This window comes from Stegodyphus dumicola, chromosome 3, assembly GCF_044657685.1.
Source record: "Stegodyphus dumicola isolate Sdum_Otavi_A_Nest chromosome 3, ASM4465768v1".
Taxonomy (NCBI): domain Eukaryota; kingdom Metazoa; phylum Arthropoda; class Arachnida; order Araneae; family Eresidae; genus Stegodyphus; species Stegodyphus dumicola.
The window spans coordinates 131,426,171-131,444,349 of NC_140770.1; the positions used below are offsets into that span (position 1 = coordinate 131,426,171).

An 18,179-nucleotide genomic window follows, 5' to 3' on the forward strand; every position below is an offset into this window, starting at 1 on the left:
TTCATTCTTTCAACTTTTTAAAGTACCACTTTTTGCATCAAAACATTTGTGTCGGATGTTCGCGATATTTTTAAAAACGCAATTTATTGTTCAAAAACGACTGTCCACGAATCTTTAAACGGTCAATTTCTTCTATCTGTCAGCATTGAAACAGTTCAATATGTTGAACTAATGCACAATAAATTTTAAAAAATGAAATACAAATTATAAAAAATCAATAAAAAATTAAAATTAAAAATAGAATATTTTATGCAATAAAATAAGCCTTTTTGTCACATAATTAAAAATCCTGTTTTTAAGAATATGACTAATGTGTTGTCACAACTGCTGAGAAAATAATTACCGTTAAAAATGACCTATAAGTCGAACTAAAGCAAATGGTGAACACCATGGCCTGTGAGGAGTTGTTGTACTATTATATGAAAGTAAAAAAACCTATTTACGTGGGTTGCTTCGTCTCCACAAGTATTGGAGGAAATATTGAAATTCATAGTCCAAGCACTGTTTGGCCCTATGAGTCATGTTTAATGCGACTTGCTGTAAACCGTCTAGTTGGATGTCGGTGATGGTATTGCGTATATTCTGTTCCAGTGAGTTAAGAGTTCGTCGATTGTTCTGGTAGATCTTGCCTTTCGAGTTGCAATATAAATAAAAATAGATAGTGACTGTATTTGGTAACCGTAAAGGCCATTCCTTCGACAGTCCTGTCAGACTTTCAGCTGTGAAAACTGAGTGCACTGTTTCCAAGAAGAAGGGTGCTGCTTCCTTTGAATATACTAACGGTTTTCAGTTTCTTCCCTGCTATGTTTCTCTTGTTTATCTTGGCCCACCTTGTTGTTAGTGAAGCTGAATGTCGTACCGATGGGCCCAAGCCCGAATCCGGCTCTCCAAGATTCGGATTTAAGGAACCATTAATTTCAGGAATAGTTGTTTGTAAGCGTATATTTCCTGTGAGCAAGGAGGCATTCAAAATACACGTTGAGCCGAAAGCACTCTCGAGGTAGAGAAGAAGGTGTTGGAGACCCTCGTACTGCTCCAATTTCGAGGGGTGTTCTTCCTTCAACGTGAAGCTGAAGCTCAACAGTTAATATATACCTATTGGAATGCACATGTGCTTCAGTCTGTATATATACACTGTTAAATATGTGTATGATTGGCTCTAGTAACGGCAACCGCCGTTGATGAAAGGTGAAGTTACACTCGCAGAAGAGCAGTTCAATTCGATTGGTTCACGGCGAAGCAAAACTGCCGAAGGGGCTCTGAAGGGATGTTTGCCGAATGGATAGATTCCAGCCTCCAATCCAGTCCGATTCAACTCCAGATGACCAATGGTTCTGTAAGAGCGGCAGTAGAGTCTAATCTAATGGCGATTCATATCAGGGAAACCAAGTAGTTCTTGGATCTATGCACGATGTGATCTTTTCCCTAGTTGCTGAGAAGCTATCAGTTAAAAACGAGCATTTCCTGAGAGTTTAACTTAACATGAAGTGTACTTCTAAGATGCTATGTTTACTTTGGATTTTAGGGTTTCATCCTTGAAAAGTTTTCGCTGTTAAATAAACCATTAGGATTCTGATCACGGTTTGATGTTCTCCAAAGTTAAGGTTCCTAGTCAAATATTTTCAAACATGATTAGCTAAAAATAATACCAAAAATCAGTGGCCAGATATAGGTCTCTCTTCTTTTAGAGAAAATAAAAAAAATTAGAAGGCAAACGGAACAACCATCAAATTTTTTTTGGAGGGGGGGGGAGATTCAAAAGAATGGAAAAATAAAAAATGAGCTCAGAGTCATGTGTTGTGGAAAATAACAATGAATGTTTAATAGGATAAGATGAAAATTTTAAAACATTGTGAAGAATTAGATGGAAATAAATGTTATTATGTAAAAAAGGCAAGTTTTCAGTTACAGACTCCCCAAGAAATACAATCAGAGTTCAGATCTCGAATAATCGACATAAGAATTTCATTAATATAAGAGCAAATGACCCTGAAGTTTAATTTTCAGGGCATTATGTTCTTACATGTCAGTAATTTCAGCTAATTAAAAATTCGAGCAATTTTGTAACTAGTAGGAGTTTAAAATGGAGTGTCCGCAGAATTGATAGAACTAGATTCAAAATCTACGTCACTCTGAAATTGCTGTTTTGCCAGAAATTTGTATTAGACAACGGCGTGTTTTTAACTAGTATATGTTTCAACTGTGCATTAAAGAAATATGAAAAGATTCTTATTTAACGTATTACCACTGGGCTTGTTACGTTATATACACTGTCGATGAGCTCGCAAATTACCAATCTGTTCTTGGATTCGCTCTTGCTAACACAATTTTTTTTGTCTTTTTAACTTTATTATTAAGCATCCTAACGCTTCATAAAATTCAAGAGTAAAATCACAAAATTTGTAAAAGCAGCACATTTTTAGAATTTCCGAAACAGCGTTAAGTATTGCCATTTGATGTTAGTCGGCAACACGAGAGGCCGAGCAGTAAAGTCGCTGAACACTGGCAGTTCGGTCCGGGATTCGAATCTAGGCAAACGGGCTGGCTGCTTGGACGTTTTCTTGGTTTTGCCCATGTGTTGCGTGTGTACGAGCCAATTTCCCTTAGAAAGTCCTTTACGAAAGTATCCCTGTTCTTAGACAAATAGCGCTGGTAAGCTTTGCCATAATAAAAAAAAAAAAAAAAAAAAAAAAAAAAAAAACCAAACATCAAATCAAATATTTCAGTCTTTTCTCAGTTCATCATATCATTGTTTAGTTTTATTAGTAAGATAATTTACACAACTTTATTTTGAATTTTTATAATTAACATTTTGTATTTTAAATTTTATTTACTAAACATCACTTTCTTCGCACTTAAATGACGTAAAATAACATCACTTTCTTCGCACTTAGAGGAAATAAAAACCACAAAATATTTAAATTCAGCGAATCTTTAGAATTCCCGATAGAATGTTAAGCGTTGTCAAACATTTTTATTTATATATTCGATACATTATTTGGTACTTTTCCGTTTCGCCGGCGCAAATCTCGCCAAGCAGACTTTATTGGCGACAACAAACAGTATACACATAAAAAATATTTAAAAAATTTTAGTTCTAAGAATTCTCGTTTTGAAGGCATAAACATTTTAATATCGTTTAAAACTTTATAAAAAGCCAATAAATAAAGACAATAAATTTGTAAAAAGACATTAATTTAAGAATTTACTATGCTTTCATGGTTCAACATACTAATTCGCAGGTTCATATCACGTGACACCAAGCGATCTCATCACACGTAAACTACTCTAGAAAAATCTAATGCTCTCAGTAATTATCTACATTAATTTCAAGTTAAATCTTAATTTGGAACACAAGTTTAAATGCAAGAAATATTTCAATGCGTACGAATAGCTTACTCAGAAATTATGTTAAACTGCAGTTCTTAACTTCACTAATGCATTCTCATTAGAATTGATGAACCCTTGACTTTCCTTTTCTATATTTTCGGCTTCGGGTAAGCGTTGTGATTGCATCCCAATTGACTTAATTACCAAAAATGGCCTTAGACATAAAACTGAACTATCTGATAAAAATTCTATGTAATAATATGCCAGCACTGAAAGAAACAATCAATCTGATAAGAAAAAGCTGCGACTTGTTTTGAAAATGAGGCGTAAAAGGTTACCAGCGAGAATATTCAGTTTGGCATCGTTGTACCATTATCGGCGACTTTATCGCTTGCGCCGGCAAAACGGAAAATTACCCATTATTTTTTTAAATATAATGCATGGTGATAACATTTGTTGGTAGCAGTCTTTTATTTGTACTTCCATATATGTTTTTTTACATTCGCTATTTTATTTAGTAAACATAAGGCAGAGCAACAGCATTTGGTGGGAGCATCCTATCATTTGAAAATTGATATGGATCAAGAGTGAGCATCAACACTAATAGCACCTCTGGTGCAAGTATAGATAAGTGATATAAAGAGTCACATTATGTGATGAATTTCGAGTTTCTTGCCTTTATTTTTATACACTAACACCAGGCTAAAAATGGATATTCGTTATGGGCTGCGGGCATCTGTTTTTGGTAATGGAGGGAGCTGCAGTTTTCGCTATTATTCATCTGTTTTCCTATCCAAAGGCGATTCAGAGACTGACAGATAATCGAATTTCCAATGTACCTCATTTCAGATTAATTACGGTTTAGTTTTGCATTATGCTTTCCTAAAATCACTAAGTAACTAAGCAGAGCATGTTTTGTAGAATTCGAATTGTTCCTCACGTTCAGTATATGCTATGCATGTTTATGTGCGAACTTTAATAATATATTTCTTTCACACAGACTATGCCAAGTCCTGCGCCGCGAATGCAGCCTCGGACGTCCAACAACGGCTCCAAGACAACCGAAACCGGGCAGACAGTTACAGGTTCTCCAGATGGTAAGATTTAAGCTCTAGATCAGTGGTCTCAACCTTTTGACTAACGCGTACCATCTAAACAAAAATTGAACAACTTTAGTACCACCACTACAAAGTACTCTTGAACAAAGCTCAGATCGCATAAATATACGAGTGTTAGAGAAAAACCTCAATCAGGATGTTAGCGTTTTAATTTTTGAATTTAATACTTAAAAATATTTTGCATCTTTGCGTATTTTTCTCTTGCGTACCACCGGTTGAGACCCCTGCTCTAGGTGTTAGAATTTGGATTTCAGAACATTCTGAAAGTATTTTACTTTTCAATGCATTAATACATTTTATTGTTTACAATTAAATTAACAACTTACAATTAAATACATTAGTTAAATATAGATGAAACTATTTCTTTTCTTCTCATCTTTTTAACTATATTTATATTGCTATGTTACTCCATTTTTTGTATATATATTGGCAGTGCTAATGTTATTCAAATGTTGACTATTTCAATATTTTTGCTTTTGCTCCGATTACAGCCGAAAACATCGCGGAGGAAACAACGTAAGGCGAAAACGTTGTGGTACAAAACATAATTGTAGAAGAAAAAAGCAAAGTTAAAACATCGCAGTTCTAAAACATAGTGGTTAAAAATGTCCTCGAAAATAAAGTGGTTCAAAAACTTAGGAGTTTAAAATCATCGCCGTCCAAAATATCTTGTTAAAAACTAAAACTCCTACAAATCATCGCGTGATGATAACATCGCACACATGCGAATTCCAGGTTTTAAAAGTTGTAAGTGCATATTCGCACAAAGGTTTGGAAGCTTAAGAAATGTTAGCGACTCTTTGAGAGTAAACGGAAACAAAACAATATATAATTTCCGGTAAAATCCTAGTATACGGTGCAGCTTTGGCGCAATTTTGAAAATTATCACCAACACCAAAATGACCCGTTTAACTACTCATCGTGTATGTCCCGTTTACTACTTATAAATTCGCCAAAAGTAGCCAAATCCCTTGTGCACCGGATACTAGGATCAAACCTAATTTCCACCAAACCAAAACCAGGTTAACAAATGTGAAAGAAAATAATCTGATAATTAACTAAGTAATTTTTACGGAGGTAACCTCATGCAGTTATTGCAGTTTATTTTTCTAAGCAAATTTAGGCTGTATTTGTCATGAAAAATTAGGAGTAAAACTTTATAAAAAAGATTAATTTATTAATTACCATTGTGAATTAACTATGTAAATTTAAAATTATACTAAGTGATATACGTTGCATTACTTTTCTCCTCCTTTTAAACTTTTAAATGCTTAAGGTTCCGTCTTACTTTTTCAGCAAAAATTTATAAGTTCATTCAAAAATATGAAAGATAAAAGTAGAAATATCCCTCTTTCCTTCTTGCGTTTTCAAATCATTATGCGAAAATGGATAGTTTTTAAAACCTGAAAAACGCATACCGGCAATGTTATCGTTATGCAATTATTTGTAGGTACTTTATTTTTTACCACATATTCGACGAAGATGTTCTTAAATTGCGAAGTTTTTGAATCGTTTTATTTTCGACTACGATATTTTGTACCACGATGTTATAGAACTGCGATGTTTTCTCTTTGCTTTCTTTTCTCCCACGATATTTTGTACCACCACGTTTTCGACTTGCGTTGTTTTCTCCTCGATGTTTTCGTCAGCGATGTTTTTGGCGCGAGTCTTCTGAACACCTTTGCTCCTCGTGAAAACTTCTATGATAGGGGACACAGTAGTTGTCCTGTAGCAAATATCATTTATATTATTTCTGTTGTAAAATTCATTTATTTTGTGTACGTATGAAACGAAACCCGGCGAATGTTTCCCCATGAACACCAAAAAAACAATGATATTGCAAGATATAGGATAGAATGCTTAGATAAACATAATGAATAATAAAGACTTTGACTAAAAATTTAAAGATTTACTTTTAAAAACGTAAAAGGCCATAAAAATAGGAAAAAACGTTTTTTGTATCAAATTACATACCATACATTGTTAGAGAAATCTTTTGTAAATTTTAAAAAAAATCCTGCAAATGTTAATAAAAATTATTAATTACATATATCATGAATTAAATGTATTTTTATGTAACTAAAGCAAACATATTTCTGAAAAAGTAAAAAAAAATTAAAAAAGGTACTTTTACGAAACGTATAATATTACTTTTAAATCACTTAGTTTATTAGCAGACAGACTAAATTTGAAAGATAATTTAATTATTAACTCTGCCGATCAATAGAGCGCTCGCTAGCTCTTGGAAAATAAAATATTTTATTTCGGTCAGTGGCAATGCATTGATTTTAAGAAGCTGAATTTATTAAGTTTAAAACAAATAATATTTTACAATTTGTCGAGAAGCAACACTTTGGCGCGTGGAAGATAGAAGTGTTATTTCGAGCTGTAGCGATACTTAGCTTTTAATAAGCGGAAAATAATCAAAAATGAATCATTGTTGTTAATATAATTCTTTAAATTCCCACAAAAATAAATTGCAATTTCAAAATTCGGGCATCGAGGTGCACGTGCTTGGATGCAGGATAATATGTATTAGAATTCTGGTTGCTTTAGATCCTAACGTCTTTTCACAATTCGACGTACAAACATGAAAATTTTTCATACTAGTTTTTAGATTAGTATTTAATAATAGAGAAGCTATGCATTAATTTCTGAAGAATGAGGAAAAGAAAAATATTACTTAAAAAATAATTGGAGCTGAATGAATTCCTTGTAGATATAATACCTAAATGTATGTTCTCCTTCGCTAAAAATTTCTTTGTAACATCGGCAAGCTGTTAACTATGGACAGTAAGTTTAAGCAAACTCAGATTAAAAATGCAACTGGACTGTTTCTGGTGGATTACTATTAACAAAGAATATACAAAACTAAAAGTCGATCACGTAATGGAAAACAACTACGGTCTACTAGGTACCCTTTTGAAATATAAAAATATCCAAAATCAGATTCTATAAAATAAAATCGTTGGCTTTCTCCTTAGTTGATCATTGTAGTACGGAGACTTTACTAATTTTGGATGGCGGCGGACCTACAGCCTCTGACATACGGCTAATAATAGGCACCAAATACAGGAGGGTCATAAAACGTTTCCCTTATATATGAACCCGTAGCGGCCTATCTGTTCAACCAATGGAAATGAAATGGTAAAATCCTAGTACATCGTACGGCCTTGGCGCGATTTTGAAAATTGTCGCCAACACGAAAATAAATTGTTTACTGCTCATTATAACGTCGCCAGAAGTTGCCAAATCTCGTGTGTACCATATACTAGCATTAAACCTATGACATTTCAGGTGTTGTAATTTGAAAGTATGTCACTAGGATTGTGATGATTTAAAACAATAGATCTCTCACGGTTACAATTACAGTAAAAAAAATCGAAATTTATTAATGGCAACAACCACCTTTTTTCTTCTCAAATTGATTACGGAACGCACTGAGGAAGCATAAATGACGTTGGAACCATACTCGTACGACAAAAAGTTTCGACTTAAAATCTTTGCAAAGAAGAGCATTGTAAAGGAGCAGTAGCAACACAAGGGAAGCAGAGGGAAACATCTTTTATCGGAATTACAAGTTTTCGACGTGCCTGTCTTCGCAGGCGATAATGTTCTGCATGCGTGAGGTTGTTGACAACAACGACGAACATAATATCGCAAGAGGAGTCTGTATAACTGCACGTTTTATGGAGTCTTTTAATTCTTACAAATCTCATGGATCTGATGTATACACCTTAGATTTCAGATCATCCCAGAAGCAAAAATCTATCGGAGTGAGGTCGGGAGTTCGTGGTGGCCACGAAAGTGCAAAGGTACGGTGATGGCTCTATCCTGAAACTTTGTACACCTTGAAAATTTATAATTCCAATATAATTTCCCAATATATGGCCGCTAGGGGTTCATATGTGGGGAAGGTTTATTTTATGACCGACCTTTAGCTCTTCAGGCAAGAGGTCATGCGGTGCAGTCAACCTTCGGGTAGCTTTTAAATTCTCATGTGGATACTTTAATTGAAATACCTTTCTAGTTTAAGCTAATATATATATAATCTGATTCAAAGCTAAGAAAGAAGGATGTTCAAATTATGCTTAATTTTTAGTAAAATTTAATTGTCATATTCTGACTCACTGGTTCAGTGTTGTTTCTTCCATCGTATGAGTTCAGCAGGCTTTTGTTGAACGAAGTTCGTTTAAATTGGGTTTGAGGGTATTACAAATATAAACCGCTATTACCTTTTTGGAGGGGAACAATTAATATCCGTTATCCTGATTATAATTTATCTTTCAGCTAGTTTGTCTTACGTGGCATTCAGTTACCACAATGAAACTTTATATATAGATGGAAAATAGTAGCTGTGGTGGCAAATTTTATAGCCATTGAAAAGGTAGGAAGCTAGAATGCAATCAGTTTGAAACAACGCTCTACAGAGAAGCCGTTGCCTCCGGAACTGCTTCATCATTTCTAATTACGTCGAGAGGGGGATCCGTTGAGAGGCAGATCGATTTTAGGATCAGTTTCAAAACTCATATCCGCGTGGATAAAGCGCGTAACCATTTTGACACCAAGTATTTGTTGGCAAGGTTTCGTCGAATGAACCAAGGAAATTAATCTTTTTGAAAGTGAGTAAACGTTTTTCGGTATAGAAAATTCCTGAATACAGTATCATGAGATATGATCTTTCCTATTCTACTGATCTAATATCCTTCCATTTAACTATTATGTTATCTTGATTGGTTAGTTCTACTGCTTATAACTGGTACTACTTGTGTAACGCATCCCAGATTGTACACAAATTTTAAGTGCATTATTAGAGCAATGCTTATAATTTTAATTGAAAGTACATAGCTACAAGTGTACTTCAATTGTTTTAAACCATCGTTTCAGGTAATCCTTTCGACCAACTATCATATTGTAAAATACATATTTATATGGCATGTACTTTTAGTTTATTCTATATAGTTTTCATTTATTAGGGATTATAGCGATCTAGCTTTTAATCATTTATATTTTATTATTTATTATAAATGTTTTATACCCCTCTCGTGTAATTTTAAATATGTGTATTTAATAATAGGTTTAATCCTAGTATCCGGTGCACACGGGATTTGGCTACTTTATGATGAGCAGTTATACGCGACATATACGATGAGTAGTAAACAGGTCATTCAAAGAATATATATAGTTATACATAGTATACACTATATATATAGTGTATATACTATGTTATATACACACATAGTATATAGTGTATAGTATATATATAGACGTTCTTTGGGTCATTTTTGGTGTTGGCGATAATTTTCAAAATTGCGCCAAGGCTGCACCGTATACTAGGATTTTACCTAATAATATTTTATTGCATGTCAATTGTTTGTGTAATAATTTTATACAAAATAGTTTAATTAGATTTTGTGTGTTAATCTGTATATTTTTGCACAGGTAATGGTTAGAAATTTGTAAGCTTAAGTAGAACCTGAGGTATTACCTATATTAAGAAGTTATTAAATAGCTTGAGTAGAACCTGAGGCATTATCTATTTCAATCAATCAACTTCGTAAAACAAAATTTCTTTCTCTTTAAAGTTCAAAAAACTATTCAGACGTTGGTTCTGTTTTGTAAATATTCTTCATTTTTCGAAACTTTAAAAGGCAGTCTAGATTAAATTTTCTCGAAAGGGTTTGGTTTACCGCCCACTTTCAGAAACGTTTAAATGCCCAATGACGCCCTGGGGATCTGCATTTACATATTTCGCAAAAATATTTAAGCAAATAAAGGAGTAATTATATGTATATTAATGAAATTTACAGTAGATTAATCATTATGTAAACAAGCATTTAAAACTTTTAATGTCTAAAAATACGTATCTGCGGTGCATTATGCGATGATCTGTGCATGCTTTAGTTTTCTAATTCAATATTTTTTAATAAATGTTTACTTATTAACGCAACTATTATAATAGGAGTTGCAAAATTTTCAGAATGTGCCAGAATCTAGTAACGTAAAGAAGTTGTTTTTCAGACAACCGTACGCATAGCAATTTTTCGGATTTAAAAAGTAACACCCCCATTTTCATGTGCCCTTTTTTTAACTGCAAGTTCGAGAGCTATTTCTAAAAAAATAGTGATTCTTATGTATTTATTTTTTTTTAATCACAAACTCTATTTGAAACTGACCGTTAGTGAATCTTGTATGCAATGAAAAATACCACGTAAATTTTCTACAGTAATACAGTAGTTTTCCCCCCAAATCATTAAATCCAGGAATTACTTTGATTTTTAAAGCGATCACCACGAAACTTACGACAAAACAACAGAAACACAAACCCGTTTATAAGCAGGTTTATTCATTCATTTTAGGAATAAATATCTAAATTAAAAGTAAAATATTTATGTATGTAATAAATAACTTTTTGCAATATAAGTCACCCTTATTTTCTTCTGTAAAAAAATCGCCTAATCGCGCCAAGATTGCTGCAGTAATAATTTTTACCTCAATATTTTCTGATGTTGTTTTAAAATCGCGATTTTTTTAATCGCTTTATTTTCTAGAAAATTTTTATACCACTGTGATTTAAAACTGCAATGTTTTTTCCTTGCTTTCTTTTCTTCCACAATGTTTTGTATGGTGACGTTTTCTACTTGCGTTGTTTTCTCCATGACGTTTTATTGCGGGATGTTTTCGCCTGCCAAACGTTGTGTTAGGAGGTTAGAAAGGTTCATAGCGTCATATGAGAAAGCATTTTGTCACATTAAGCGTAATGGTAATATTTAAATCGCACTGAATAGAATTGTGTTTTTAATTATTTACATTATATTGTCTGCACTATGCTTAACGCTTAGGATACCGTTTGTTACATCGTGATAGCTGTACCGAAAAATTATTACGTGCGTTGTATTTTTGCTGCTATGTAATTACACATTTTTACAATACTGTAGTGTGGTGAATAAAGTGTGTAGTTTTTTTCCGCCTAGAGAGAAAAAGTGTTATTTCTTCGTGTGCTACTCCTTAAATGTGCATTAATATTAAGTACAGAGACTTTTAATAAATGTATTATTAATTTAAAATTAGTGTTGTGGTTATTAATTCATTATTTATCATTATATATCCATTCTCTGCAAGCCCACCAGCGGCCGAGCGGTCGCTGAACATTGGTAGTTCGGTCCGAGGTTTGAATCCCGCGAACGGGCTGGCTTCATGGGCGTTTTCGTGGTTTTCCCCATGTGTAACGTGTATACTAGCCAGTTTCCCTTAGAAAGTCCTCCACAATGGAACTCCTCCCCTTAGGCAGATAGCCCTAGTGTGCTTTGCCATAATTAAGTAAACCAAAACAAACCATTATCTGCAGGTGCAATCTTGGAAAGCATGAGACAAGTTAGTTTACAGAAATACCAAAAACGACGTTGGGAGCTAACATAGTGCACAGCAAATTCACAATAGTTTATAATCATATATTTGGATAAAAGTAGTGTTTGCCGGAGAAGAAAGTTTCTTTTTTCATACACATGCATTAAATTCAACGACAATACTGAATGCACTTTTCAAACATTTTTTGAAGCATTTTGAAAGGAACAGAATGCAACAAAATTGCAATAATAACAATATACTTACCAGCATACGATGGCTTTATAGTTGGGTCGAGATCGTCGTGTTTTGGTTTTTGCACTAAATTCATGAACTCAGCTATTTATATAATCTAAGCTCTTAAGATTAATTTTGATATTAACATCATCTTTGAAAGATTTTAAGTTTTATAATTCCATGAAATAGGAAGCCATTGCAGAACGCTGCAGTTAAAGTTTTCTGTTTGAAATAAAACAAACGATAATTTTCACGCATCCTTATCACTCATGCGTGCCATATATCGAAAACAAAACCGTATGAATCCCATCTAAACGTCATTATGCCAATGGAAAATGATGTCATCGAAAAGTATGTCCAACCACAAGTACGGATTTCTCACACGCCCCCTGTGCGTGGCGCGGTACAGAATGCCTATATCGTCCCGACCCCGGCTCAACACTCCATCTTTTGGTAGGAAGCTGAAAATAATTAATTGTCGCGAAAAACGCAATATACCATGATATTACTACCAGCCAGTTCTATGAGTCGCACCCTGTATTTGCAGTGCTAACTGACTTTCCGGTATATGACAAGTGAATAAAATCTCTATTCGATGTTAATGATTTCATGCATAAATTCCGTTTGTCACTATCGCGAGGTGTCAGTGCTTGTCGAGAATAATTTATTCTTGATAAAGCACCAAATACAATTTCCTGTTAGCTGAGTATTCATAAACACATTGTGTATATATGCGGTGGTTTTCAAAATTTTGTATCGCTTTTATTGAATTGATTTTCAAGTCTTGAAAACTTTCTATAACAAATTAAAAATTTCTAGCAATCGTTAAGATTTTAAATTTTAAGGACACGAATACCTTCGATGATATATATATAATAACACGATAATTAAACGGTAGTACCCCACGTTTCTACAAAGCTGCGAAGTATGGTTCAAATTACTCGCATAATAAATGATTTTATTTATTTAAACATTTGAGCTGAGTATTTGTTGACGAATCTGTGACAAAATAAGGTGTTAAGCCCAGATTATTTTACGTCTGAAAATAACAGCAGAGAACTAACTGTATGTTCCTGGAGAGATAGACAGACGGAAGACCCGTATACTGCCATAAAAACGTTAGCCTTTTTTACCGATTGTTATATGGCGTGCTCCAAGGTTTATATCAACGATGTTTTCTCATACTCCAGAGTCCAGCAAAATTTAGGTTAACTCAAAGAATTACTGTGGAATGCTTTTTCATTAAAATTATAAAGGAAAGTAGTTTAAAATTTACTTAAATATACAAAAAAATCTAAAAAAAATGATATCAATTAAAGTAAGCAGAAAAGTCGGTACATGCAAAATCGCAGAAAGTCTTCATAAACTTCGCGAAAATTTTAGTTTATGTTCCATTTATATATATATATATATATTAAAAAAACTTCTGCTTTCTATTTACGCTGTTTTTGGTATGGACAATTTAAACATCTGATTGATAATTTCTGGAAGTGTTCCAAAAAAAGTGATTCCTCATGATTTTGTGTAAATTATAAATTTCTCCACCTAAAAAACCGCATTACCTCCACCTAAATTAACCGCATTTAAATTTTTCTCTGCACAGTTAGCAGCTCTCAGGTTCGCAAGCTACGTTCCAGTTCTTGCAGCGGAAGCATTTCTCCCAAGCCTTCAGATGATTTAGTTGCAAGATTAAATGGTGGAATATCAAGCCCTCACAATTCAAGTGTCTCTTCTGATGTCGTCGCCACTACTGTGAGTTCGCCTCAGACACCGAGTACACCCCGAGATAAAGTAAGTTAGCTGCTTATTTACGCCCACTGACAATCACAGGTTTATCACTATATTACAGGCACCGCATATAGTATGTCGCATACTGTTATTGCGAACCATTTCCATGTAAAACATCAAACGTACCTCGAAATAGCAGGCAGTATGAAATATGTTCCTGACATTTGAAGATGCTAAATAATAACTGAACATTGATTGAAGTATTTAAAAATTTCTCCTTTTCGAAAAAAAAGATTTCATTACAGAAAATCGAAACTACTTCACACAATACAATTAAGCATATTATCTGTATATATAAAGAAGAAAGTCTGTGTGTTTGGTTGTCCTCAAATAACTCAGTCACTACTATAGCTATCGCCACCAAACTTTCTACAATTCTTTTCTGGGTCGTGGAAAAGGTTGACGTCCACTTATTTTCAAAAAACAAGTAGCTAAAATCAGATATATTAATAAAAAACTCGAAAAAACGATAATTTTAGCCCTCATTTTTCCGAGTGGCAACAGTCTATCAAGCTGGCGATGAAAATCTGCTTTATTTCGAAAGTTGTTGCCACTGCTCGCTTCAAATCCTAGAGTTTGTTAATAAAAAATTTCTAAGTTTCACGATGAAATAAAAATAGCATTGCCAAATATTAAATACATTATTCCCGATTCCAAAAATTCGTGGGAAATCATTTCGACTGTCCTCATTTTCATACAACTTTAATCAGCCGAAATACTAATTAAAAACTCTGAAAGGGCAAATTTTTGCTCTCATTTTCCCGAGTGGCAACAGTTTCGCGCGTTTTAGATAAAAATGCTTTATTTTCGAAAAGTGTTGCTACTACTCTCTTTCAAATCCTAGAGTTTGTTAATAAAACATTTTAAAGTTTTACAAAATCTATACACGTAAAGAAGAATGTCTCTTTGTGGTGTGAGTTTGTTGTTTGTATTGTTTTCTGATAAATTATGATAAATTTTTTTGCCACATTTAATCGACTAAAATTGAATGTAAGTAAATATTGGATGAAACTTGAGCTTTTACGACCATTTGATTAGGAAGACGAAAATCATTCAAAACTACGTACCATTGTTGCTGTTATAATGAGATAGAATTAATATTTTATTCAAAATTTCTATGTGGGTTCCATACCACGTCAGACTGAAAAATGTATTGGTATGAATCGTATTTTTTGCATCGTTATTAAAAGAGGATTATAGCGGTATCGTTCTCTAGTACAGAAATTTAGTTGTTAACAGAAGAAGAATCAATGATATAATTGGACATTTCTTATTTATGAATTACATTCACTTATTTATGCATTACTTAAATATGCATGCCATTTATATTCAGGGAAACTGGCATAATTTAAAGAGAGCCAAAGCTTAACTTTCGTGTCAGAAATTCCGAAGCAAACGTTTTTATGTAACAAACGAACGCACAAAAGAACTGGTATAATGCAGCCAATAATGATATTTCCTAGTTTGGTTAGTAATCCAAATTCTAAGCGTTCTTTACCATCAGCCTTTCAAGAATTATTTTACTACTTGCTTTTCTGTGACTTTTTGATAATAGAAAGCGTCAGGTGTTTCGATTTCTACTTTTAGCGGGAACTTTTTTGAATTGTTCTCTGTTGTTCTGGCATAAGTACTTGTTTCTTTCTCGGCGTTTTCACTCCCTTAGCTGATGAAGGAAGTTCCATTTGTCTTTTTGAATCATATTACAGCAAACTTAATCAGTATATCTCTTTCGTATTATAATATACTATACGAAATATTTCTGTGTATATACAGACTTTCCTTTATTTTGAAATATAAAATCACATCGTTTCAAGGTCATAGCAGCTCAAAATTAATCTAAGAAATATTTATTTTACTTATCACCCTGGAAGTATTCAAATCTGAGAAAGTATCCATTCACTTTAACCCTTTGACGCGCGCGATATTATTTTTATAATTTTTTTAACTAAAAACTCTAGAAATTGAATATTATGATCCTAGAGACAAATAATGTATGAATTAAAAAAAATCTTCTCTCTCCCATTGTTCTGTGGGTGGTGGTCGCACTGTGAAACCACCGCGCCTATAGGACTTTGAAACTTACTGATATAGCAGGGAAAAAAAAAAACTTACCATTTTCCGCGCGCGTTTCCAATAAATGACGAAATTTACGGATTTAAAAAAATTATGTAAGAATTGTATTATATATAATTTTTTTACATTATTTTACAAAGTAAATCGTCAGAAAAAAGTAAAAAATAAACATTTATGTAATTTTTCTATAGCAGTGAAAATATAAGTACCTACATAATAAGGACATTTGGATAAATGAATAACTCAATAAAATAAGGATAAAAAAGAACTCAGTTTTTTTTTATTTCAAAGAACAATTTTTTTTGTGACACTGTTCAAAGCATGTGTTGTCTTTTTGGCACATGCATAGACCCGCACTGCACGTTTCGCACATACATCTTGTTCTATGAGGTTTCTTCCTTGTGCTACAAAATGTACACTGCCTGGATTTAAGTTTCACTGATATATGTCCAGCGTTATTTAGTTTCTTTTCATCTGGAACATGAAATTTGTGGTTTTTTATGTTAATGGGGGGTGGGGGGCTTGGCCTTTTTGGCTTTGTACGGATAGTTCGTTTCTCATTCATACTTATTTTATTCGTATTTCGTCCCAAAATATTCAGAAAATATTTTAAATTTAAATAAAACTTTTACGCAATAGCAAAGTATATTTACATTAAATTTAAACAACAGGAAATAATATATAAAATCAGAATACTAGCTTGGGGAGCAAGTCTGTTGATGTCAGAGAAAGGTATTTGGAAACGAAAGACCTTTTTACTGGGCAGGTGCATGTATTGTTTAGTAATAAAATAACTCTGTGGTTTCAAAGCCCTTTATCTATATCCGGGTAAAAATAAACATTCCTATTTGAAAATCAAGCGAACGCCATTGAGAAGCAAACGCCAGTGGTTTCAAGGCGCGACTACCGAGACTCTAGAGGATTGTAAGCATTGGGACACAATACTCTAGTGGCGCAGTGGTCGCGCCCTGAAACCACATAGCAAATGCCATACATATAGAGGTTTTTTTTATATATGCAGTTTAATTACTGCAATTTTTTATTGCTTATGATAGAAATCATGATGCGCGATGACTAACTTTTGAAATTTAAAGTTGTTTATATTAATAAAAGGAAGTTATTTTGTCTCATCGAAAAATAATTTTAAAAGGCAACCGATCTGAAGTATTAATACCTAAAACATATATGATTCTACAGTCATTTTGTGTTATTTAGATGCAATCGATCAGTAATCAATTCATTTTCATTCAAAAATTTCGGAAAAAAGAGGAGAAAAAAATTCGGAAAATGGTGGTTTCAGGGCGCGACCACCGCGCGTCAAAGGGATAAATGTGAAAACTTTCTCACAAAGCGTTAAACAATTTTCACGTCCATCTTTATGCGTAAACTTAGTATTTGAAGCTCTGTATAATGGAAAAAGTACGTAGTTATAAATTTAACGTTACTAGAGTAAGTAAACCAGAAAACTGATCTTGTTATAAAAGAGAATGATTAATAATAGCACCTTTATTAGTCCAAAGGGATTTGAGTCCAGAACGACTATTAATTTCGTTTTGGCATTTTGCTTCGGACTCCTATGAATGTCGGTTCATTGTTCAAACTGTTGCCACAAAAGTCCTGCGTCATATTTGAAGAAATTAAATAATGAAAAATCTGCATAAATGCATGTATATTTTTTGCATTGTGATAAAAACAACGGTATCTAGAGCCATCCAGTTTTGAATGACGTAATCCTACTGCGAATATGGGCATCTGCAATCCCAAATTTGAAATTTAGAATTTGTTTTATTATCGATTTCATATTTTGTAAAACTTTAACGAATTTTTGAGGAACAAACTCAACGATTTAAAAACAATGGCAACATTTTACGGGGGAAAAAAAAAACCCTTTTTATCTCCAGCGCGTCGAACTGTGTATCGGAAATTCTAAAGATAAGCTCATTTTAAAATTATTTTGCGACATTGCTATTGAACTAAATTTTATGGTTTAAGTGCAAAAAACATGATATTTAATAAATAAAGGTAACACACAATACGTTAAGAAAACGCCCCTTTGGACGTAATTTAAAATCTGAAACATCTCAGACTTTTTTATTTTTTTATGTACTTTAATTGAAATATAATATGATTTTAATTATTTCAAAAATTAATATAGAAAATGTTTGAGCAATTTGTTTTATTCTTAAGTGCCCCATTTACACTCATGTCCATAAATTAAGGATAATTCACGAGTCACGCGGAAATCGAACTCTGTGATGTTGCCGTTCCTCAATAGACACTAATGCCGGC

General features: G+C 33.2%; 1 protein-coding gene across 1 annotated transcript in view; it reads left to right on the forward strand.

Moving 5' to 3' along the window:
* Nucleotides 1-18,179, forward strand: part of LOC118186632 (uncharacterized) — a 435,694-nt gene that overhangs the window by 337,868 nt on the left and 79,647 nt on the right. The window contains exons 8-9 of the mRNA XM_085813324.1: nt 4,331-4,427; nt 13,633-13,820. Of these exons, the coding sequence (XP_085669450.1) occupies nt 4,331-4,427; nt 13,633-13,820 (285 nt within the window). The remainder of the gene's footprint in view (nt 1-4,330; nt 4,428-13,632; nt 13,821-18,179) is intronic.